The 24,642-nt window shown below is 30.9% G+C and overlaps 1 protein-coding gene across 5 annotated transcripts in view; it reads left to right on the forward strand.

Moving 5' to 3' along the window:
* TPP2 (tripeptidyl peptidase 2) overlaps positions 1-23,059 on the forward strand; it is an 84,207-nt gene extending 61,148 nt beyond the window's left edge. Inside the window, exons 23-30 of one of the 5 annotated variants that reach the window (XM_031958633.1) lie at positions 100-178; positions 2,223-2,261; positions 11,031-11,182; positions 11,510-11,606; positions 12,701-12,842; positions 14,547-14,782; positions 18,940-19,059; positions 22,141-23,059. In XM_031958633.1, coding sequence (XP_031814493.1) covers positions 100-178; positions 2,223-2,261; positions 11,031-11,182; positions 11,510-11,606; positions 12,701-12,842; positions 14,547-14,782; positions 18,940-19,059; positions 22,141-22,230 — 955 coding nt within the window. In that variant the 3' untranslated portion in view covers positions 22,231-23,059. Of the gene's footprint in view, positions 1-99; positions 179-2,222; positions 2,262-11,030; positions 11,183-11,509; positions 11,607-12,700; positions 12,843-14,546; positions 14,783-18,939; positions 19,060-22,140 lie in introns of those variants that run through there. The other 4 variants (XM_031958634.1, XM_031958635.1, XM_031958637.1 and 1 more) reach the window with 4 other exon arrangements.
* The last annotated feature ends 1,583 nt before the right edge of the window (positions 23,060-24,642 follow it).

Consider the following 24,642-nt stretch of genomic DNA (forward strand, 5'->3'; position numbering starts at 1 on the left):
TTATGTACTTTTCAGAATTTCAAGAGATGTAGCAGTTATTTCAATTTAATGTTGGTTCTGATTTTTTTAAAAACTCTCTCCTTTTAACTAATTTTTTAGGATACCCAAAGGGGCAGGGCCAGGATGTTATCTTGCAGGATCCTTAACATTATCAAAGACTGATCTGGGAAAGAAAGCTGTGAGTATCTATTTTACTTAATGAATATGCTATTCTAAAAAAATCATGTTTCTTCAAAAATATGAATTCACCCAGGCTTGCAGATAAGTCAAACAAACAAAATTGGATATGAAAAATCCTATCACTTTCTTTGTATATTATCAATATTGCTGCTCCTTTTTGTTTGTTGTATGAGTTTTAGAATTATTTGCTTGGGTTTTTTTAGGCATTTGCCTAAAATTTTGAATGGCTAAACTTAGCTTGAATCTCCTGTTTATATTACTATATGTGCATTTTTAAAGGAGTTCGAACTAAAGTGTTTTTTTAAAAAGCAAAACTGTGTTTTGCAAAAACAAAAAACTAAAATCATCTTATTCCTAGATGTTCTGTTAGACTAATAAAATTGTTGAACTATGATCAAAATATTACATTAAGATGCTTCTAAAATTTTATTTTTAAATACTATAATGCACAACAGGATTTTTCTATAGTTCTATAAAACTTTTTTTGGAATGAAGATTTGAATAATTGAGTAGAGAAATATAATTTAAAATATATAGGTATGCTATTTCTGGATTACATTTTGTTCATGCATGTTTTGTAAAAATGAGATTTATTTGGTTTGCATTTTTATTTAACAGTTTACAGAAGCCTTTTATTTAACAGATAAATGCTGTTTCAGGCTTTCTTTTTATAGAATTTTTTTTTTTTTTTTTTTAACTTTTCTCATCCACTGTAGTGTTATTAAGATTTCTCTTCTGGAAATGACATTTCTCTATAGTCACTTCTCTTGAACATTACCCGTCAAATGCCATAATTTCATTCAATTTTAGCTTGACCTGACCTGCAAAAGCTAATCTAGCCTTTCATCATTTTGCAGCTTGATAATATCTGCAAAAATTAAGTCAGTCTTTTGATTTCCTCATGTTGGAGTTTGTGGAGTTTATGTTATTGAAATGGACAGATTTCATAAGGGTATTAGCCATTTTTAAACGTTCCCATTTTTCCATTGACCTTGAACAGTATTCTTAGGGTTTGTTTTGCACATTAAAAAAAAAAAAATCTTTGCCTTGGCGTCACTTGCCTCAACTTTTGTCTCAGATGTTCTGTAGAAATAATGGGAGTAGAATCTATTGGTACAGTGCTTTTTAGAAACACTGGTTTAACGTACAGACTTTATAAATATGGCTCTCAATCTGAAATGGAAGGTTTATTTTTTGTTTATAGATCACTTATTTGTTTTTAACTATTTTGTGAGGCCTAAATAGTACAAGATCCTCTTAATTTAAAAGGTGGCTTTTTTTTTTTTTTTTTTTTTTTTTTTTTTTTGCTCCATTAATAAAATTTAGCAAATGAAAATTAGTTACTAGTTTTTGATTAGCTTCTGGGGCAATTGGGCAATCAAAGAAACTTGGAAAACTTGTGAGATATGCTAGTAGCTATTGTCAGATTTAATAAAATCCTGTCTCCTTTGAAGTAGAAGAGGAAAAAGCCCTCATTCGACTTAATTTTATTTTCCACCTCATTCTCATAATCATTCCTCAGCAGATTTTTAGCTTTTATGGAGTTTCTTGTTTGAAAAGGTTACTTTTCATAATTTTTCTTATTGTGGCCACCATAAGTGGTACGTTACTTTGCATGGTCCTTTTTTGGGAAACAACATATGAATAGAAATTGTGCTATTGTTGTCATTTAAACTAGCCTTAGAAAAATAACTTGTATAGCATCTTGTGAACAAATAGCTAAATGTGATTTTCTAAAAAGATTTATTTTGATAATCATGAACTTTTTGGTCTGCTTGTTCTTTGAGAGAAGTGTTTACAAACATTTGCCTTGGAATAATTACCATGTAAAAGACAATTGTGCCTAAGCACATTAGTTTTTTAAAAAATTGAAAAGGCAGTAGTGCTTTAAAAGCATGTCAATCTTCATCATAGACTTGATACTTCAAGTAGTATAATCCATACCAGTGGAAAGTAAATGAGACCATATTCAGACAGAGGTGGTATCTCCATCCTGTGTAGTGTGTGCATGTTTTCTTACAGAATGTTGTTCTAACTCCCAGGGGCAGTCTGCAGCAAAACGACAAGGAAAATTTAAAAAGGTACTGAATGTCAGTTCTTGAAAAAGATGTGTTAAAGCCTTTTTTGCATATGACTTAACGTTTTTCTGTCCGTATATCTTTTAAAACCTTCCCCTCAATTTCCTTTCCTTTTAAGTTCTACAGTTCATTGCTACTAGCCACACCTCCTATAAAAACTGACATGCTGCTTTTCTAAATCTCTTTAGCAGCATGAATTGCTATAAGACCCCAGTTCTTTATATCTTGTCTTTGTTACCTCTTCTAATCATAGACTCTTAAATATTCATGATGTTGAGTTAGTAGTATTCTAGGATAAAGTGCTCTGCTATTCTGTCCTTGTACAAAGCATTTCCATTGTATTTTATATTTCTGACTACATTACTTAGTATTTGGAGAAAATTGTGTTTTTAAATCTGTGATCTTGGTATGTATAGGTAAGAGTACATGTTTACTTTGGTTTTTATTGTCAGTCATCTAAGGGAGAAATTCTCTTGAAGGATTTAGTTTGATGAAATATTCTCTTCTTTGAAATAAATTTGCTACTTATTTGTAAGACAGTTTAGGGATATTGAAGAGAGTAGTAGAAATAAACCTAGCACAGAATAGTAGTAATCTTTAGTTAATTATTGTCTGGAGAGCATCCTACAGGATTTAAAACAAGATCTGTGAATGGAATACATATTCCCTTAAAGATCTATTCAAATAGGGAATTCTAATGTAGTCTTATGATTTCTTGCTCGTAGAGCCACAGTGAAACCAGTAAGGAAATTTTACTTTGATTTCTTATTTTAATGAGACTGTTAAAAGGAAGTCAAGAAAAGGATTAAAATATTGGGAGTTTGGTGGAGAGGTGACAAGAACTCCTGAGAACATTGGTCAGACTTTATTTTTATCCCTGTATAATAGTAGATTTTCATTTGTTTCACTGATTATCATATTATACAAAGAAGGAAATAGGTAATTGAAATTCAGATTCAGACAGTAGTTGACAAAAAAGAAAATTAGAATTTACCAGGATGTATTTTTTAAAGTGTAGTTCTTTTTTTTGAAAACTTTTGTAACAAAATTTAGAAGTCACCATTTTGTAAGAGCAAGTAGAAAATTTTTTAAAAACATTCTTATTATATAACATTAAGTTGATTTTTTAAAAAAATTTCCCTAGAAATAGTTAAGGACCAAACTCTGCAGGCAATTAACAAGTGAAAATCTATAGAAGACAGATAACATTCTAGCCATTTTTCTCTTATATGTTTGGATGTCATTTTGAAAGTTAATGGCATTTAAGATTTGGTTGCTTTAAAGGTGAAAGGTTTTAAAGAGTTATTGCTATTTAATATAGGAACATAAAAGATACATAAGTAATTCAGTTATTAGAATTCAATTTAATGAACTCTGTGAGAATGGGAATCGTTCCCCCTTTTTTTTCTCTCTTTAAATTTACGTTCCCAATACATAACATAGTATTTAGGCCATAGTATCACTTCCTGATCAATGCTTGTTGATTATTTACAATATACAACCAAGTTCATTGATTATGAAGAATGCTTTCTACATCAAAAAGAATTAGGAAAAGTATTGGTAACAAGTCAGAATTTGGGAGTGATGGGGGAACCAGAATAACAAAATATTGTTTCTATAAGATAATCTCTTAGATATTGAAGGGTCTGCATAATGAAGCTGTTTCTTTGTACTGGAACTCATGAAAGTGGCTTTTTATCATTGCAATTGTTTGGTGGCATGGTGGGTAGATCACTGGACTTGGAGTCAGGAAGACCTGAGTTTGAATCCTGCTTCAGATATTAGCTGTGTGACTGGGCAAGTAAATTAATCTTTCTTAACCTCAGATTCCTCATCTGTAAAATGGGGATAATAGCAGCTTCCTCACAGGATTGTTGTGAGGATTGAATGAGATAACATGTAAAGCACTTTGAAAACCTTAAAGAGCTATTTAAATAAGTATGAGCTGTTGTTAGTATCTTTGCTATGTTATCTAAAGGGCTACTTCTATTAGCTCATTTAGTGAATTTTGTAATATTTTTAAAATTTGCAGTTGTGAATAATGTTACATCGATGTTTAAAGGTCATTGATTACCTGAACCCAAAAATATATAATTTGAGACTAACATGAATAATTTAAAACCCACTAAACCTATCTCTGCCTTTAACAGTTTATTTCAATTTTCCTTTCTTATATGGTTTGGTTTTTTGTTTTTTTGTTTTTTGGGTTTTTTTGTCACTTTTGTTCTTTCCTGTAATTGATTCTTCCCACTTTTCTCTTTATTTTTGTCCCTCTCTTTTAGTTGTCTTTCTGCCTTTAATGTGTTTATTAGCTTTCCTTGAGGTTTTATAATATCCAAGGTTTAATGCAATTAGTATTGTAAAAGGAAAAAAAATTCATATTAAAAAGAAACAATTTCATATTACTATCTTAAGTATTTCTGTCTTGGAGAAATTCTAAACTGTGGCACGTCCATTAAGTTCTTTGATAGTATTTTTTAACTTAAGATAATTTTAAGTAACTTTTATAAAAATCTTCAAAAAGAAAATTCTAATATGTTAAAATTTCATTCCTTCTTGAATCACTTTCCTATAGAATGAACGGAGGCTCCTCTCAGATCTATATTGTGACTTTTTTTTGAATAAGAAGCTGAGAAGGCACCTTCCTTAATGGAAGAACCTAACTTTCTTTAGGTTAGTCCTAGTACTGATAGCTTCAGGAGGAGAAAGATCATTGGGTTTATTTAGATAAGAATTGACGTTTGGTTATCAACCTTAATCAGTTTCCTTAAGAAAGGTCATCTTTCATTTAATTGGCAGATAACTTAGGTGAACTTATATTTCCTTATTTTATTCTTTTTGCTTGATGCTGATATAGAGTGACTCATGAGAACAATGTTAGCTCCATGGTTACTCTTTGATAGAATTTTTTGCGATTTTATGAATGGGAAACCTTGTTTACAAAAAAGCTTTTAAATCTTTATTTTGTTTTTTGAGTCAGATGCTTTTTTGAAGGCAATAATCATTAACCATCTTACATCCTTTAAGACTTTCATTCATATGTGTGACAGTGGTCACCTTTGAAAAACCAAACCTGCCTGGATATTTCATTCTTACTTGTCTCTTTGTTTTGTTTTTTATCAAGAGTATCTTTGAGGGATGCATATGGGCTCGTAGTTGTTGATGAAATCTGTCATCTTTGGTGGGGGGGGGGGGGAACAAAAGTTCTGTCAGTAAACTTAGTTCATTTGAAATTTTCCTTCCCCTCTTTGAACTGACTTGAAAATAAATTCCCATTATTTCCAATATGCTATTAACACCAAAATGGATTTCTTCTATATTTATTTGGTTCAAATCCAGCTCACTCTGCCTGATTTCATCATCTTAAATACCACTATCATTTCCACACATAGTAGAATGTGATAGCATGTTTATGGCACTTTACACAACTGTGAGAGATATTAATATTCCTCTCTCCAATGTACAATAGAGAAAACAGACAGAAAGATGTTTAAGTGGCTTGCCCAGTGTCATACAATTAACAAGCCTTTGAGGCAGGATTTGATTTCAGATCTTCCTCACTTTTAAGTCCAGTGCTCTATCATAGTCTAAATGTAGGTTCTCCACTCCTTAATAGATCACCGTAGAAATAGTTACAGATCTGTTTCATTTTGTATGTATTTGTCCTTCCAATTTATGCTTTTGGATAGCTTAATTAGGATTAATGCCAAACCAGAAGCTTGTTTTTTTTTTTCGACAGCTTTTTGTCATTTATGTGAAATTAAAGTGCTCATCATCTTCTATTATCTTTTTCTGTTATATTTACTAAATGAATTTATATGCTGATTGTACATTGCCCTTAAATTGTTGCTGTCACAGATGAGTTTGAGCTCAGTTGGCCTTCTTTTTGTGGCAATTATTTTGTATTACAAACAACCTTTTTAAAGACAAGATTATATTTAGTGCCTTCAATTATTTCTATTTCTCATTTTTCGTAGTTGGACAGGTCATTTATGCAGATTGGATTTGGAGTGTTATGATTGAAAGCTGTAATTTTGTTTTTCATCTTATCTCTTCTTCTAATTTGATATTTTGACCTTTGCACTAACAATTTGATCTGACTACAACTATTCTTGTAGAAAATGTTTATGATGAATAAGTCTGAATAATCTCTAAGCTTTTGGCTTCTTAAATTTCTCAATTTTAAACCATATTTGCTAACATTTTCACCATCATCCCTTATAATTAATTTACCTTTATAGTGGAGTAACTGACAGGATATGTGTGACAACATATTTATTGTTTTAGTTTAGAGGATCTTGTCAGGGTCTTCATTGATCTTCCTTTTTGTCTTTATCTTCTGTAGTAGATTTTGGTGCATAAAGCTGTATTTTTTTTTTTTCATGGGATAGCATTTGTCATATTTTACTGTTAGCAGTGTCAAGCAAGGAGGATGATGTGTCCCATGAAATGGTGTTTCTTGTTACCTCTGGTTACACAATGAATCCAACTCCAACCAAGCTTTTTATTCATCTTTCTGAAAAGAATCCATGAATTTACCATTTAGCTAAGGCAGTTTTGTCTTCTAGTTTCATCTCTATTGATGTTAGTTATAGATGTGGGTCAATTCCTTGTAGGTAGCCTGATAAATTAGATTTTCTTTATTGTAAAAGTGGCAGACTACCACATAGGCCTATTTTGGGGGGTTTGTTTATTCCATATTCACTATGGTCAAAAATAATTCACCCTTTGACTAATCTTTTGATGACTTGTTCCAACATAATTGAGATGAGTCTAGTGGCATGATTTGTTACTTAGGCCATATTTGTTACTCTTTGCTAATATAGCATTGTAAAGTCAAGTTTATTACATAGTGAGGGACTGGAGTAGGTAGAACTTTTGTAGAGAAGTGATATAATTTTTACAAATAGAAAACAAGAGCTGTATTTGTTTTATTGTGCTTTGAAAATCATAGGTAAAATTATTTTAATGAATATTGCTTCAGAGGTCAGCCAAAACAGTTTGACCTAATAAAAAATGTCAGATACTTAAAAGTGTCTGTACTCTATAGCTATGGGTGGTTTGGGGTTTGGTTTTTTTGTTTTGGTTTGATTTGTTTTTTGCAGTCCTAATAACTTATAGATTGATTTCTCAAAATTTAATGAGAAATAGCTACTTCTGCTTGTTTTAAATTAACACTGTTTAAATCATAATAGTTATAGTCAATAATTGAAAGAATAAATTTTGAGCTTGGTAAAGCAAATATAAACTTACTAAAGACCTAAGTTTTTTTCTTCTGTTTGGAAATCAGGCAGTATTTCCAAATCAAATTTGTTCTGCTATATTTTAAATAATCACCTTTTCATTTTATTGATATGGTACTATAATAATGAATTATCCTTTTGTCACTGGTTTAATTTAATTTTTCTGTGTGAAATATAGGTCATCAGGGCTTAAATGGAATGGTTTTCTCTTTAGCCCTTAGGATCTTTTATAAAATTACTTGCATTAATTTCTCTATTTATGAGAAAAGAGATTGCTGTGATACATAATTTACTTCATTTTTAAGTTTGTTTGCTTATTCTTTAAAATTTTAAAGTTTAAAAATTAAGTCATTAGTGGTACACACTTAGGATATGTACAGTAATGTTTTCTCTGCTTCCTATTCTACTACAAGTCATTTTTGTATGTACTTTTATTTGGAATTTCAAACAATTGCCAGTCCCCTAAAATGGAATCCTTAGCCTCATTCACATCTCAGCTACATATTTCTAGAAAGAAAGCAGGATTACTTCAATTTAAATTGTGGTTGCATTTTTTTAAAAACTAAAGCAGTTATATTGCTGTATATTCTCTTATGTAGGAAAGCTAGTACTTATTTAAGATATGTATAGACAATTCCTGATTATAAGACACTTTAAGAACTTTGGTGTTCTTATCAAGGCAAATTAATTATATTATTGTAAATTAATTATCAAGGTAATTAATATTAAAGAGGATATTGATTATAAAGTACCTAATGGGCCTAACGAGAAAGTAAAAAGAATAGAATGACATAATGTTCATTGCTTAGAAATAATTTACAATAGTCAAATGTTAATTCTCCTAATTCTCTTCACTTGGCTGCTTTCTCTGTATGTGACTGAGAGGATTGTTTATACATACATACTTACGTGTGTGTGTGTGTGTGTGTGTGTGTGTGTGTGTGTGTGTGTAGTAGTAGTAGTAAAATTTTAGTTTACATACCATTTGAGATCACTATTTACCTATATGCTGTTGTCAAGTACTTTTTAGTAACTGCATTAACAATAACATTTTTTGAGAATAAAATGGCACTTTTATAAAATTTGGACCAGTTAGTTCATGAGGATTTCAATAAAGGAGGAAGGTAGTAAATAAAGTAAATATTAAAAATTCACAATTTTTAGCCAACTAGAATGAAAAATGGAGTTTTCACTCAGAACCACTATATTTTATTTACCATATTGTGCTAATGTTAAAAGATGTGAAGTATGCTAGGAAATTGCTCATAAAAAATGTCATGTTGAAAATATAAGTTCCCCAAGTTTAAGTTAGTTTAAGTGTGTTTTATGGTCCAATTAAATGTATTCTTGTATCATAATAGCTCATTTTCTCTAGCATTTTAGTTTACAGAGTGGTTTACATTATTTCTTTTCTTTCAACAACCCTGTGTAGTAAGTACTAGAGGTATTATCCACTATTTTACAGAAGAGAAAATTTAGGGTTATAGAGAATAATTAATTTGTCTAAAGTCATGCATCTACTAAGAAGCTAAACTATAACTAAAACCAGGTCTTTTAACTCTGAGTCCAGTGGTCTTTATATACTACATCTTTCTGAAATTTTTTCCTATTCTGTTCACATGCTTAAAATCAATACAATTAGTACACTTAACAGTATGCAATCAGTATATGTACAATTGTTTTCTCTGCTTCCCACTATATTTCAAATTAGTCATATAAACAGTACTTGAATAATTTAAAAAAGCCATCTAGATAAGAATCTCAGGGTGACGTTCTTTGTTATGGGTAGAAAAAGACACAAAGTGGGAAATAGAGAAAATTGGGAAAGAAACTCAAAATGGATAGAAAAAAACTAGAGCAGTCTAATTGAAGGGAAAAAGGTTTTACATACTGTCACCATTTTCTCAGCTTTTATTTTTTGCTAAGAAAATGAAGTAATCATTATATTTTGTTGGTTATGATAATTTCCTTATTCTGAACTTCTAATATAAAAGAAATTTCTTTTGCTTCTTTAATTTGATTCATTTTGGGAAATCTGTTTTCTTCAAGTGTTTTTAATATAAAAAATGTTAACAGAAATGATGTAAATCAAGAGAATTCAACGCATTCTAATTGCTTTTTTTATTCTCATTGTCTTTAAGTACAGTACATCTGAAATCTCAGCTTTGTTATCAGCCTTGGAAAGAGTTTTGCTCAGACATTTGTAGTACTTGTTTTAGTTCACCATGATGATCTTCTTTTATTTACATTTCCATAGTAGAATTTCCTATATGTATCTTTTAATCCCCCAACTTAACATCACAGGTACAGTACATTTAGTAAGATAGTAAAGCTAATAAGCAAGTGAAGAAGTTAATGATTTCTTTTTCTTAAGGTTTTTTAATATGTTCTCAAGTTGCATGGTTTTTAGAAATATTAACATGAAAAAGAATACTTTTGGTTTTATTATTGCATTAGGTTTGGGTGGTGGGATGGTATGATGCTTTACACAAGCTAGGCCCTAAAATATTAGTTAATTGTGAAAAGTATTACAATGGATATGCTGCTATGGACTATATTTAGATGACCTTTCCCTCCCTTCACTTGTAATCCTCTCTTAAATACTTTGCATGAAAGTCACATTTTTTTTTAGCCAACTTTTACTTACCTCAGTATACTTTTGCTTACCCTTATATTGCTTTTTCTTAGAATTTAGTAAAACATTTCAGTTACATACTTAAGGATTTTGTGGGGAATTTAGAGTCAGCATTAAGATTAAAAATTTGTAGTACAGTAAAAATACTATGTATTATATGTAAACTGAGAAATATATTTAACTATTTCTGTTTGCATTAGGAACATCTGATATTATAGTCCAAAAATGCATCTTAGCAGTCATTTCATAATGGTAGTATGCAATTTTATTTTCTGGTGAATTTTTAACATTGACTTTTCAAAACTTAAATGGATATATATTATCATAGTAGCTAGAATAAAGGAATGTCAATATGTGAAGGGACATTTGAGGCCATTGATGATTGTTACTTAGAATTTTATTGGGGGAGGGGGAACTATAATTCTTAACTACAGATAGAATTAAAACAACCAAGAATTTTTAAGAATATGCCCCAGTTCTACATATGACTACAATTCCACTTTAATTCCAGCCTGACAGAAAGCTGGGGCTATGTTATTTGTTTTTAGTATCTCTTTCCATTGCTAGTTAGAAAATTAGAACCCTCATTTCCCCTTTTAACTTTTTACTCTATGGATTCTATTGTTGAATCTTCTCTGATGCCATTAGTAGAATATGATTTTTTTCATTTAGAATTCAGAGATAAAAAGTTTAAAGTCAGTGCACATTGGAATTAATGGCTTCATTTTTGGTTTCTGGAACACTTGGATAGTCCATTTCAACAGCACACTAAAATATATGTAAATATACTTGTATTTCATGTGTTAAATCATCACCAGGACATTGTTTTTTCAAAGCTATTAATTTACCTACTTTGATCCAAGAAACTGATATGTTTTTCCCCCACATACACAGGATATAATCCCTGTTCATTACTACTTAATACCTGCACCAACAAAGACAAAGAATGGCAGTAAAGACAAAGAAAAGGATTCAGAAAAAGAAAAGGACATCAAAGAAGAGTTTGCTGAAGCATTGAGAGATCTTAAAATACAGTGGATGACAAAGTATGTTAAGTTTTGGTTTTAATGCTGCTTTAAAAACTTGATATAAAGTAGAATTGAGTAGAAAATGAGTGATGAAATCTGGGCACATCTTTTAATTTCATTCTTCGAGAATTTATCTTTTTTACAATTGTAGGGTTCAGCAGAGGTATTTTAATGTTTTTCTTACCTGTTCCTTTGCTCAAGCCCATTATAAATATCTGTTAAGGAACTACATTTATAAATGATTCATTATTTTCTCATTATGATCATCTTCCAAATCAGAAAAGCTGCCCTGGTAAATATTCAGTTTTTAAAGGAAACAAAATAATGACTCTCTCTTATTTGCAGGTTGGATACTAATGATATTTATAACGAATTGAGAGAAACCTTCCCTAATCACCTTCCTTTGTATGTTGCACGACTTCATCAACTGGATTCTGAAAAGGTTATGAGTTATTTATACTATAGATAAGTCTTGTGTTTGAAATTTAGATTAATTTTTATTTTTGTGATGAGAGTAGCATTAACCTGGAAGGCACAATGAATGAGTGGAGTTGGTATTTATTCAGTGTTAACATTTAATAACACACCCTATTTTGTGTTATCTACATTAATGAACTGTTTGAAGGTATTTGTGAATTGAACTTGTAATTTTAGAATACTTCAGTTTTTTAGAAACTTGAACTTAGTTCTAAAAATGCTTAATCTCGCAGGTGCTTATAACACATAGGAATCTGTTTAATATCTAAAACTAACGTAACTAGAACCAACTAAATATCTGCAAGTTTAGAGTACTTGCAGAAGGTGATTTTAGAGAGGAATCAGATTTACAAAAAAAGAGAACAAATTTCTGAGATTAAAACAGCAATCACAGAAACTAATAACTATTGCTTTATTTCCCTTTTTAGGAAAAAGTTGACATGAGCATTAATCTCACTTTATCAAACAGTTATTCTAAATAGGCTGTTTGAAGAGATAGAATATAATAAAATAATTTAAAATTTTTATCTTCAGTTCCTTAGGTATAATATGAGGGGATAGATTAGATATTTTTAAGCTCCATATCCAATGATTACACTTTATAAGCATGGTTATTTTACTAAGATTGCCATAATTCCTGTCAGTTGCACTGCCTCCTCAGAAAGAAATTATTGCTGTGTTGTGTTGTGTTTTGTTTTGTTTTGTTTTGTTTTTTTTAAGATTCTTGTTTCCCCTAGCCAATTGTGTGGTTCCCTCTCTTCCTAATCCTCTACCAGGTACTGGCTGTAAACAAGGTAAAAGGAAGCATTAGTTTTACTGACAAAGGCACATGAGGCTTTTTAAAATTTGAGTTAGATTTTTTTAGAGATGAAAGATTATGGCAATGCTTTGGGTAACAGAATACAGCCTCTAGGGTTTATCAATACGTGTAAACACATGGTTTATTATATCTCCTAGGTGATTAAGACATCAGAAATGAGATATCCAAATGTAAATAAACTTGTTTCAATGAGCAGACACATGAAATTTTACTTTTAAATTTTTTCTCCTCCAACTTAGGAACGAATGAAAAGACTTAATGAAATTGTTGAAGCTGCAAATGCTGTTCTTGCTCACATAGACCAAACAGCTCTGGCAGTTTATATTGCAATGAAGACTGATCCCAGGCCTGATGCTGCTACTATAAAAAAGTACCTGACCAGTAAATACTCTTTCTTGCATCTCATTTTTAATCACTTAAAATAGGGTTTAATACTTTTTAAGAATATAGAAAAAGAAAAAAAATAGTATTAGATTTTGCTATTTCTAGTATCTGCATTCTCTGTTTTTGAGGGTCTAAGTGCTTTAAACCATTTGTGATATAAGAAAAATGATAATATGAAAATATGTGATAATATGTGATCTTTATTATCTGATATATCAATTGATATTGTGTGGGGTTATATTGGAAAATAAATATACTTTCAAATATACTAGCACGAAAAATGGATAGCATTCTTGTACAGATGATTTAAAAATTATTCTGTGCTTGGATAGTTACATTAACTAAACTGAATTAGGAAAGATATTAGCATATCTTGCTAGAAGAATTCAGTCTAATTATAGTTATAAAGTACTTTTAGAAGAATCTTAGATTTGGAAGAAAGAATTTCCTTCCACTAATTCTCAAAGTATTATGCATCCAGCCTTTATTAGAAGTCTTCCTATACTGGGAAACTACCTCCCTCCTGAGGCTGTTGGGCTTTGCGGGGAGGGGGAAGAGGGGATAGACTGGCTACATACTATGTGACTTGAAGCAAGTTACTGAAACTGGACTTTAATTTCCTCATCTCTAACATCAGATTGATTGGACTCAAGTACCTGAGATTCCTTCCAGTTCTGATTCTGTAGTGATTTTGTTATACTTTGGTTTTACTGTGATTTTGGGGGAGGGGTAGAGGGAGAAATCTGGTGTTTTTCCAAGAAGTTCTTTAATTAAATGAATTCTGCCTTGCTTTTATAAAACAATTTTTGATATTATACTCATGTGCCAAAACTCATACATGGTCCCATATTTGAAATTATTGAAAACTACAGCTTTTCTTGCTATGACAAGGTCAAATTACTAGCTAAATAACAAGAAAATGAAGTTTGAATTTTAGGACTTCAGAATACATTTGTTTGTTTCATCAGTTATGAACTTTTCTGTGGTGTTTAAAATGTTTGTCTTTGTGATCATGAAAAAATTATTTTGTATATCCAAGTTTTCTTAAAGGATGCATAGAACACATCCTTACTGTATTTAATGTTCTTCCCCCCACCTTGTCTTTTTCATATTTGTTCACAATAGAAAATTGAATAGATAGGAAGAGCCTAGAATTATGTTATAACTAGACAGTAATTTCAACTATCCCTTATTTCCATGGTCTACTTTTTGAGTTCTCTCTTCCTCAGCCACATTTAAGGATACCATGACTTACATCATATATAATAGTCAATAAACATTTATTAAGCACTTAACTATGTACCAGGCAATATGCCAAGCATTGAGGATACTAATATGAAAAAGAAAGATGAGCTTACAATCTCAATGGAGTTTATAATCTAATGCCTCATAAAAGGAAGTTGTATCTGACATGGGGGTATGGTAGACAAGTCAGAAGTGTCCCAAAGTAGTGTAGCCAAGTGGGGAAAAAAGGCGATTTCATGGCTTGTATCCTCTCAAAGGAGCAAAGAATAATGATGAGGTGTAAACACCAAGGTTTCCCTGCAAGGTTTCTGGGGCATAGTGGATCAGTCAGTATGTAATAGCTCACTTGATTTTTATTAATTAAAATAAAAGTCTAAGATTTTATGCACAATTAATGCAGAAAATATGTTAGCTTTATTGTAGATATAGACAGCATTTAGGAAATTTCACTGTCAGGGTTTATATCCCCTCTGATTTGCAGTGACATGGACAAACAGAAATCTACATTAGTAGATGCTATTTGTCGAAAAGGATGTGCATTGGCTGACCAACTTCTTCAGTTGCAAGCTCAAGAAGGGGCTGTTTCATCAAGTGACACAGAAGGAAAGGAGGACGATCGAGAGAGTTATTTAGATTCTCTGACAGAAACTTTCTGGGAAACCACAAAATGGACTGACCTTTTTGATACTAAGGTAGTTTTTTAATGTTTACATTTTTGTTTTCATTAAATTGCTAAGTAATACATTACCTCTGCCTACCTAGCTCCAAAGCATATTTTCCTAATCATCTACTACTGGATACCTTATCTGTTCAGTTATTCTTTTATTGCTACACCCTATTGCTTGGCTGAACTAGCACCAGAAGCTAAAATGAGGTTTTTAATTCTTCATCTTGAGAATACTTTATATTCTCTTTAGCCAAGTTTTCTGGTATTCCTTTAGTCATGGAAATGGAAATTCTTTAATCATATCAACCTTAGAAAACAATTTAAGAATATTTGTAGTTTTAACAAATATCAATACAGTTATTAACCATAGAAAATTCAGGGAATTATTGTAATTTTCCCTTTTATGAAATTCAAATTGCTGAATAAGAATTTTCATCTTAAAAAATTACTTTCTATCAAACTGATTCTATTTCTCATTTGTTTTTAATTGAGTAGCTTCTAAACATCACCAATATATATCATCCTTCTCTCCCTTCCCCTCCCCCCAATTTTTAAAAATATATTTAAAGTTTTATATCCTTCTTTCCCTTTTCCCCTCCTTGAGACAATAAGCAGTTAGATATAGGTTATAGATGTGCAATTATATAAAACATTTATATATTAATCATTTTGTATAGGAATACTCAAAAGAAGGAAAAAAATTAAAGAAAATGAAGAATTGCATGCTGAAGCCTGTGTTCAATCATATCAGTTCTTTTCTCTGGAGTCAAACTTTGTTTCATCATTAGTCCTTTGGGATTGTCTTGAATCATTGTGTTGCTGAGAATAGCTAAATCATTCACAATTCTTCATCCAAAAATTGTGTTGTTACTGTGTAAAACATTTTCCTGGCTCTGTTTATTTCACTATATATCAGTTCACATAAATCTTTTCAGGTTTTTCTGAAATTATCCTGCTTCTCATTTCTTTAGAACAATAATCTTTCATTATAATAATATGCCACAACTTGTTTAGCCACTCCCCCAATTGATGAGCATCCCTTTGATTTCCAATTGTTAGCTACCACAGAAAGAATTGCTATAAATATTTTTGTGTAGATAGGTGTCTTCCCCCTTTTTTGGATGTCTTTGGGATATAGAGCTATAGAGCTAGCAGTATGCATATCAAAAGACATGCACAGTTTTAAAGCCTTTTGGGCAGAGTCCCAAGTTCCTCTACAGAATCCAGAATGGTTGGATCAATTTATAACTCCACCTAAAATGCATTTCTCTGATCAATAGTGACTTAGAATATTTTTTATATAACATGTCATTTTGGGAAGGTAGTTGAATAGATTTGAAACAAATGGTAGACTTCAGAATCTACTTATATTTCCTTATCTCTAAATTTTAACTTAAAATACTGTTTCAATATTTGCTTTAAATGTATGCTGGAATTGAGTTTCTTAATTCAGATCAAAAATCATTTTGCTGAAAAGAAACTTAAATTTTTTTTTTTTGTAATTTTATGGAGGACTGTTTAAAAAAACAAACAAAGGGAGCATTAGAAGAGGTCACTACAAAATTGGTTTTAAAAAACTTTTTTTTTTTAATAATTGGGATTCACAGACATTCCCATTTAGAAAGTTTTTATTACTTTTTTTTCCCTCTTTTATACTGTAACCATTTAAAACTAACAGGGGTTAGACAGAAACTTTATTTTAGAACAGTGGAATAATCATTTTCCCTCCAATATATTATGCTTGATGAGAGCACCTAAAAAAAAGCTTTTATTTTGTTTTTGATGGTCATTTTTAAGGGTCTGGATATTTGTCTTCTTAAACCAAGGAAATTTTAATTTGAAAAATCTGGAAAAAATTTAATGGTTTCTTTATGAAGATAATACTAGAGAATATAACATGCAAACATTTTCTAACTTCTTCTGGATAAAACTATTTACTATTTGCTGCCTATGTAGAACGTTCTCTTTATCTCTCCTACTAGTAACCGATAACAACCTCCTTCAATGAATAAATATATAAAATAAAAACAGAATTTAATCCTTAGTACAGGTTTTTTTTTATTCCGGCTGAAGTATTTAACATTTCCTGGAGTATATTATTTTTTAGTTTTCATTAACTCATATAATTTTAAGATTGTTGACTTCTTTGGCATTATCATGGATCTCAAAAGTTGCAATATATTCAGTTTCTTTTTTGTTATTAAGTAGTCCAATAGTTATCAAAGTATTGAGGAAAAAATAGTTTTTTGGACATCCACATGAATATTTTTGATTGTTGGCTTTTATCTCTGAAGTAGTTAAACCTTAGCTGTGAGATGTAGAAAATAATTTTTCCACAATAAATTTATAAATTAAATAATAAGGATTTTCTTTACATGACAGAAACTGAGGTTTAGAAAAGATTGAGTACCTTATTCATTTTCACTCAGATTGTCCAAGGCATATTTCATCCTAGAAGTAATTGGGAGGAAACTCTTGGAGCTTCTTGAGCAGGGAAATGATGGAGATGGATTTGGGGAGGGGAAAGACTGGTCCTTTCTCCTAAACTATCCTGTTAATCTGTGTATAGTGACTTTACACTTCCTCTTATTTATGTGTTTGTTACCTCCCTAATAATCTTAAAGTTCCTATTTTATACTTTTGTCTTTCTATTCCTAGTACTTAACAAGTGCTTCTTAAGTTCTTGTTGATTGATTTGGGAGGAAGGCATTATTAACAAGACTATTCTGAATTAAAGAAATTTTTTTAATATCTCTCATTTAGTCATAGGATTTTTGTGCTAGAAATGTACAGTATACATACAGTAGTGCTTTAATTTTATGGATTAGGGAACAAATTCAGAGAAGTTAAATGATTTTTTCCTCAAAAACAATTTAGTGACAATTTAGCAAGATCAGATCTTAGGTTTCATCATTCTTAGTGAAATAGTCTTATAACTATACTACATGTTGTTTATCAGTTTCTCTTAAAACCCATTGCTTTGTTTGCCTGTTCATTTAATAGAAGTTGTAAGTAAGGCAGATTTCTAGCAAGGAGAGACAGCACATGTATATACAAAATTGATTCTAAGTGTTTTTGGCAAGAAAGTACTAAGTGGCTACTGAGAACTAGGTAGAAAGTGATGTTTGAATTGAAACTTGAAGAAGTCTAGAAGTCCTAAGAGATAGAGGTGAGAAAGGAGAAATATATTTCAACATGGGGGGTCATTTATAAGTTGTGACCTGAAAGAGAGCCAATTTATTTGAACCAGAGTTTGCATGCATACACACACACACACACACACACACACACCAAAAAAAATGTAATGTATAATGTTCCTAGAAAGATAGTCTGGAGCTAAGTTGGGAAGGGCTTTAAATGCCCAAAAGGGAGTTTATATATTTGATCTTAAAAGTAATAGGGAGTTTTTGAACCATATTGAACAATAGAGTGATATATAGTCTTAGAGAGTTGTTGATAGGTAAGTGAAGAAAAGGAGGCAAATGTACGAGAGATGCTAATAGAATCATCAAAATATGTTACTTGTTTAAGGAAAATTACTGGGATAAAAAGAATTTAGCAAAGGAGGGTTAATAGCTAGGAGACCACCAACTGTGATTGAGGTATAGCCTAACCAAATGACTGAAAAGGCAAGGATATACATAGAGAACTGTTTTAGCAGCAAGTCAAAATAGCCCTGTGTCTTTGAAGTGTGAATTTATCTAGCCACATCAGAAATTTGTTCCCTTTTTTCTCCTTAGCAGGGGATCCTAAGATGAGGAGAATTATTTTCCATTGTTTTATGAGGTGTTCTTAATTGTTTTATTAAATTTTCCTTTATGTTCATATTTAGTTGAATGCTTTGTTCCTGGGGATTTGCCTGGTCTTTGAGTAAAGTATATATCTGCTAGGGGTTTAAGTTAATTATTTCTCCTTCCCTAATCCAAATAGAGGATTGTGAGGGTAGCATGGGAAAACCTCATTTCACTTAAATATACTTTATAAATGCATTGATATTTCAGTTAAATTCATGATCAAGCGTTCTACCAAATCTGTAATTGATGATTCATAAATGTCTTAAGAGTCTTAATAGTTTTACATCAAAAGTTCTATGTATACCCTGATACAATAATTTCTGTGTTATGTTGTAGTGTCACGAATGTTTAAATTTTAATTTAAATTGTGTCTGTTTACCTGTTGCAGGTTTTGACATTTGCATATAAACATGCATTAGTAAATAAAATGTATGGGAGAGGCCTCAAATTTGCAACCAAACTTGTGGAAGAAAAGCCAACTAAAGAAAATTGGAAAAATTGTATCCAAGTAAGTAATCACACAAAAAAAATCTTAATTGTCTCTGCCATGTGTTCATAGGAAAGATAACTAAAATATTTATTAAAATCATTTTTATTATGCTTTCTATATTTTATTTGAGTATGTCATATAATATATATTCTATAAATTAAAATTTTTATAAAATTTAAATAACATAAATCAGTGGTATTACAAAGTGAAATGTGATATAAAAATTTAATTCATTAGAAATCATAAAAGAATTATAGGGAAATTTCAGTCAAGTATAACATGATTGAGGGAACAGTCTGGATTTTTTAAGGTTTTTATAAAGATCAACAGATATAATTATGTAATTAAAAGTAAAATTCTAAAGAAGGAAAGAAAATGAGAATGCCTTAGTTATCTCTTCATAGAACTATTAGTTTCTCATCTCACTTTAAGGAGTGTATAGCAATCTTTGATAACAGAAGATTTTATATTTATTGAAGAACTTAGTAGAGACATTGTCTGAAAATGATTAACAATTATTTATTTAAAAATTATGCCTGCTTATATGTAAATGGTAATGACAGTAATTTAGAATACTGATTTTAATTGCAGAATAGATTTAGGAAGTATCTGCCGATCTGTCCATTATACTATTCCATAATCTAACAAAGATGTATTGCAGCAATTTATAGTGAAGCATCATGAGATTGTCCTTAGATATTACACTGGGGGCAGCTAGGTGGCGCAGTGTATAGAATACCAACCCTGAAGTTAGAGGACTTGAATTCAAATGCCTCAGACACTGCCTAGCTGTATGATCCTGGGCAACTCACTTAACCCCAATTCAGTTGCTTCTGTGAAAAAAGAAATTACACTAGGTATTTTACTTTTTTTTTTTTTTTTTTTTTACGGTTTTTATTGATTTCTTCTATTTTTATGTCATCATAATTATCTAGCACCGTACTTGAGAACCATCCTGTTTAATAGGTAGTATTTTTTTAAAAAACAAAAGGAAAAAGGGGGGGGGGGATGAGCATAACTGATCAATACATTGAAGATCACACACCCCAAAAAGTTGTTATGTCAGTAAACCTCTCATCTCCACAAAAGGGTGTGTTAGAGTTGTCCCTTCCTTTATCTTCATTTAAGGTTATTATAATTTTATTATTTTCACTTTTGATTTTTGAGTGCATGTATGATTATTCCTTCCATTTATATTCATATAGATCTTGCCATGCTTTTCTGTATTCATCACATTTCTTATAGACATGTCAACATTCATGTACCTACCCACAGTGAATGTTAGCTTATTCCCCAATGTAGGGTCCTTTGTTTTATTTAATATTCTTCATGGTCACCAAAAACAAACAAAAAAAATTGCTGTTATAAAAAAATTTTAGTGTATATGGAGTTTTATTCTTATCAATAGATTGCCTGAGAGTATAGCCCAATAATAGGACATTATTGTCCTTTTATTTCTTAATTCTGAAATGCTTTCCAAATCGAGAGATAAATATTTTATTGTGCATGATCCAGTTCTACCAACATTGAATCAATGTGCATATCTTTCCACAGCTTCTCCAACACTTGACTATTGCCTATTTATTTATTTATTTATTTGTGATTTTTGCCAAGTTACAGGATATTAGGTGAAACCTCCATTCATTTTGATTTACATTTATCTCTTTATTATTAGGGAAAGAATGGAGCATTCTTTCACATATTTGCAAATATTTTGGAATTCTTTTGAGAACTGTTTGTTCATATTTTATGACCACTTATCTATTCAGGAATGACTGTTAGACACTTAGTGGTTTTTTAAATTGCTAATAATGATTGAAATTTTTATTTTATTTTATTTTTTGATTGATCTCTTGATTATTTCCCCAGTAAATAGATTAGGAGTTTAAAAAAAATAAAGGCAGAATAAAATACAGAAATTGGAGAAAGCCAAAATGTCAAGAGAATATAAAAGTGATGTCCTATAGAAGGGATAGCTATATAAACCAGGATAAGAATACAAAGGAATAGCTGTATCAAACATAAAAGAAAAACTAGTAAAGTATTATATATTCTTGGGATTACGAGCTTTAGATGCACAAGACATAGCTTACATTAAATGATTTCCCATTTTTATAAGTTTAGTATAGCATTTAGTATTAGTTAACTTGCTGTTAATGAGGGAATGGCCAAAGTAATAGAAGATGGAAAGAGAGAAAAGGGAAGAAAGAAACTAATTCATCTTTATCCTTGAATCATATATTACCATAATTCCCATTACTCTTTGCGTCCTAGAATTGGCCTAGTCCTATTGCTTATCATACTTAACCTCAATGATCATTCTTTACTAGAGTTTCCAAAATTTCATTTTTACTTTATCCAAAGCAAGACTAAAGTTTTTCCAAAAGAAAATTTTAATTTGAAACTGGGAAAAAAATACTCCATGCCCACTACTTCTTTCCAAAAGCGGGGTGGGAGGAGGGGATCAGGGGCAAAAGTACAGAAAAGAACAGAAATGATTGAGTCTGCTTTACCGATCTGAACTTACTAGAGCTTAATTATAAGTATAAATTCAAATTACCTTATCTCAGAGTTGCTTTGACCTTTTGTAGACACTTATGAAGCAGATTCAATCTACCAATGGATTGTTATTTTAGTCAGGGACTAAAAGAGTAAATAAATTTATTTTAAGCCATAATGAAACATTATTTCCTTTTACTTTTGTTTATAAATACCATTTTCTGTACTGTGGATGCTTTCTCATAAAATGTTTAGTGCAGAATTTATTGAGAATTAGATGGTTCTTGTACAGCAAAATAACGTTTTGGTCATGTATACTTATTGTGTATCTAATTTATATTTTAATGTATTTAACATCTACTGGTCATCCTGCCATCTAGGGGAGGGGATGGGGTGGGGGGGTAAGAGGTGAAAAATTGGAACAAGAGGTTTGGCAATTGTTAATGCTGTAAAGTTACCCATGCATATAACCTGTAAATAAAAGGCTATTAAATTTAAAAAAATAAAAAAAAAAAAACTACCAAAAAAAAAAAAAGAATTAGATGGTTCAAAGTCATTTCTTTTTCTATTTTATCAATATATTTATATGTTTCATTTTAGCTGATGAAGTTACTTGGATGGACCCATTGTGCATCTTTTACTGAAAACTGGCTCCCCATCATGTATCCTCCTGATTATTGTGTATTCTGAAATATCAACTAAGACTTGAAATTAAAAAAAAAATGTTTTATAGTGACCAGATATACAACAAATTTGTGACATTTTTATTCTGATGCATGTTCATCCACTATTAAAATGATGTGTATTTATCAGAAAATTCACTGGTGTGTGGCTTAATACATGTAAACTCAGACCCCTGACATCAAGAAGTTTTCTTAGTGCATCACATTGCTGGCAATGGGATGTGTCTTTACTGCCAGCACCAAGGATTTTCAGTTGGGTTGCAGCTTATTGCATGCATATTAGGTTTTTAACTGTTACTTTGAACTGCAAACCTGTAAAATTTCTATTTTTATTTTATAAATGGACAGGGTTTTAAAATGCTTGACTTTAATTTTTTCAATTGTATGAAGGCCTTAAAAATAAGCTACATTAGGTGTAGCTAAAATTATTTATTAGACTAAAGTAATGGAACCTCATTTCATTTTTTTGTTGTTGGCAAACGTTTACATTTTAATTAAGGATTCAAATGAAAAACTGTCACAACTAGTGTGTATCTTTTGATGGAGCATAGCTCCTCCTATAAATCTTCATCTTGGACTTATTTCAGACAAATCATTTTTTAAAATATCTACGTGAAGTTCAGAGTATCAGGATGAACTGATACATGTATAAGTGCCAGACAGCTAATTCTTTATCAGGTATTGTAAAGCTATACATATGGTATGTTTATTAAAGTTGAAATAATGTAAAACACTTAAGAATAAATGTGCAAAATTGAAGATCAAAGTACACCATATGCACTCTGATACCTTAAGGAAATTTTTTTTATAATTAATAAAAGTGAATATTGAAGCTACTTCAAGTTGGTCTTAATTTTTCATAAATAAAATTTTGACACTTAGCTATCATTGACTCCTATGGGAAATTCTCATTAGTGCATTATTTTATGTTGAAATGTTCTTTGTAAAATTGAAATTACTAAAATTCTGGCTATGCCACCTATCAACTATGTTCCTGTGGAATCACTTAATCTTTCTGAATCTCCATTTTCTTATATGTAAAATGAGAGAATTGCACCAAATGACTTTTAAGTTCCCTTCTAACTTTAAATCTGTAATATTATGATCACATTTTCATATATTTTAAATTCTCACTATACTATTTAATGGGCTATTTTAAATTTTCTTTCTCTTTGCCCTCAGAACTCAAGTAATCATGATAAAAGTTTATTCTTATTCACCCACAGTTTACTCTTTTATTACAGTTAATACAAGTATTACAAGTAAAATTAAAATAAATTACAAAATTATTACAATTTTTAATAGGTAGGTAGACCACTGAATTAGTATCTGAATATCTGGGTTCTAGAATCAAAGAACCTTGGAGACAAAGACCCTTCTCTCCACCCCGCTCCCAACAATATAATTCTTGATGTTTTTTCTTAGATTTCATTATTGAAAGTAGGACTCCATGAAAAGCACTCATGTTTTGAATTATCACCTCTAGTCTTGGTACAGGGTCTACTTATTTCTCCCACATTCCTACACTTGAACCCAGTATGAAAAAAAAAAAATTGTACCATTGGGGGTAGCTAGGTGGCACCAGCCCTGAAGTCAGGAAGACCTGAGTTCAAATGAGCTCTTAGAAACTTAACACTGCCTGGCTATGTGACCTAGGCAAGTCACTTAAGCCCAATTGCTTCAGCAAAAAGCCTCCCCACCCCCCTCCAAAAAAATTTAGTGCCATTGGCTTTATAACACCAAATAGAAATATCCCACTAAAATATGTCCACTAAACATAACCTACCAACTCATAGACCCAATGATTACTGCTAATTTTCCTAATTTTTTCTGTTTTGTGATTAGATGAGATAAAAGTATTATTTTGACTTGAGATTGTAACTATTAAAGAAGCTATTGTTGGTACCACTACTAACTGTATAATTATAAAATGAAGTTAGGAAGATAGGCCATCCTTGGCTGGATTGATTACATATACAATGAGACAAATATCATGTGAGGAACAGCAAATAGGATGATGGTTTGGCTGTGACATGTTATGTACAATGGAGAGTAAAGTAAAATCACTCTGTAAAGTTACGTTGGAGCTATATTGTGAAAACTACAAATGCCAGCCAAAGGATTCTGTATTAGATACTAGAAGCAATGCCATGGGAAAAAGGAATAATAGCAAGAAATATGCAGTACAAACTAAGTCAGTTTTATCCTTTCTAGAGTGGGAGGTAAGAAGTACTGTGAAGCAGTAATGTGTAAAGATAGGCCGGGATATATTGTGTAAAGAGCTTTAAATGCCAAAAAAGGAGCTGATATTTTAACTTACAGTAAGGAACCCCTGAAGCATGTGCTTTCAGAATCAGAATCAGAAAAGAATTAAGTAGCAGTAGAATAGGGAAAGGGTGATGGTGAATTTTTCACTCAT

This window comes from Sarcophilus harrisii, chromosome 3 (genome assembly GCF_902635505.1).
Source record: "Sarcophilus harrisii chromosome 3, mSarHar1.11, whole genome shotgun sequence".
Lineage (NCBI taxonomy): Eukaryota > Metazoa > Chordata > Mammalia > Dasyuromorphia > Dasyuridae > Sarcophilus > Sarcophilus harrisii.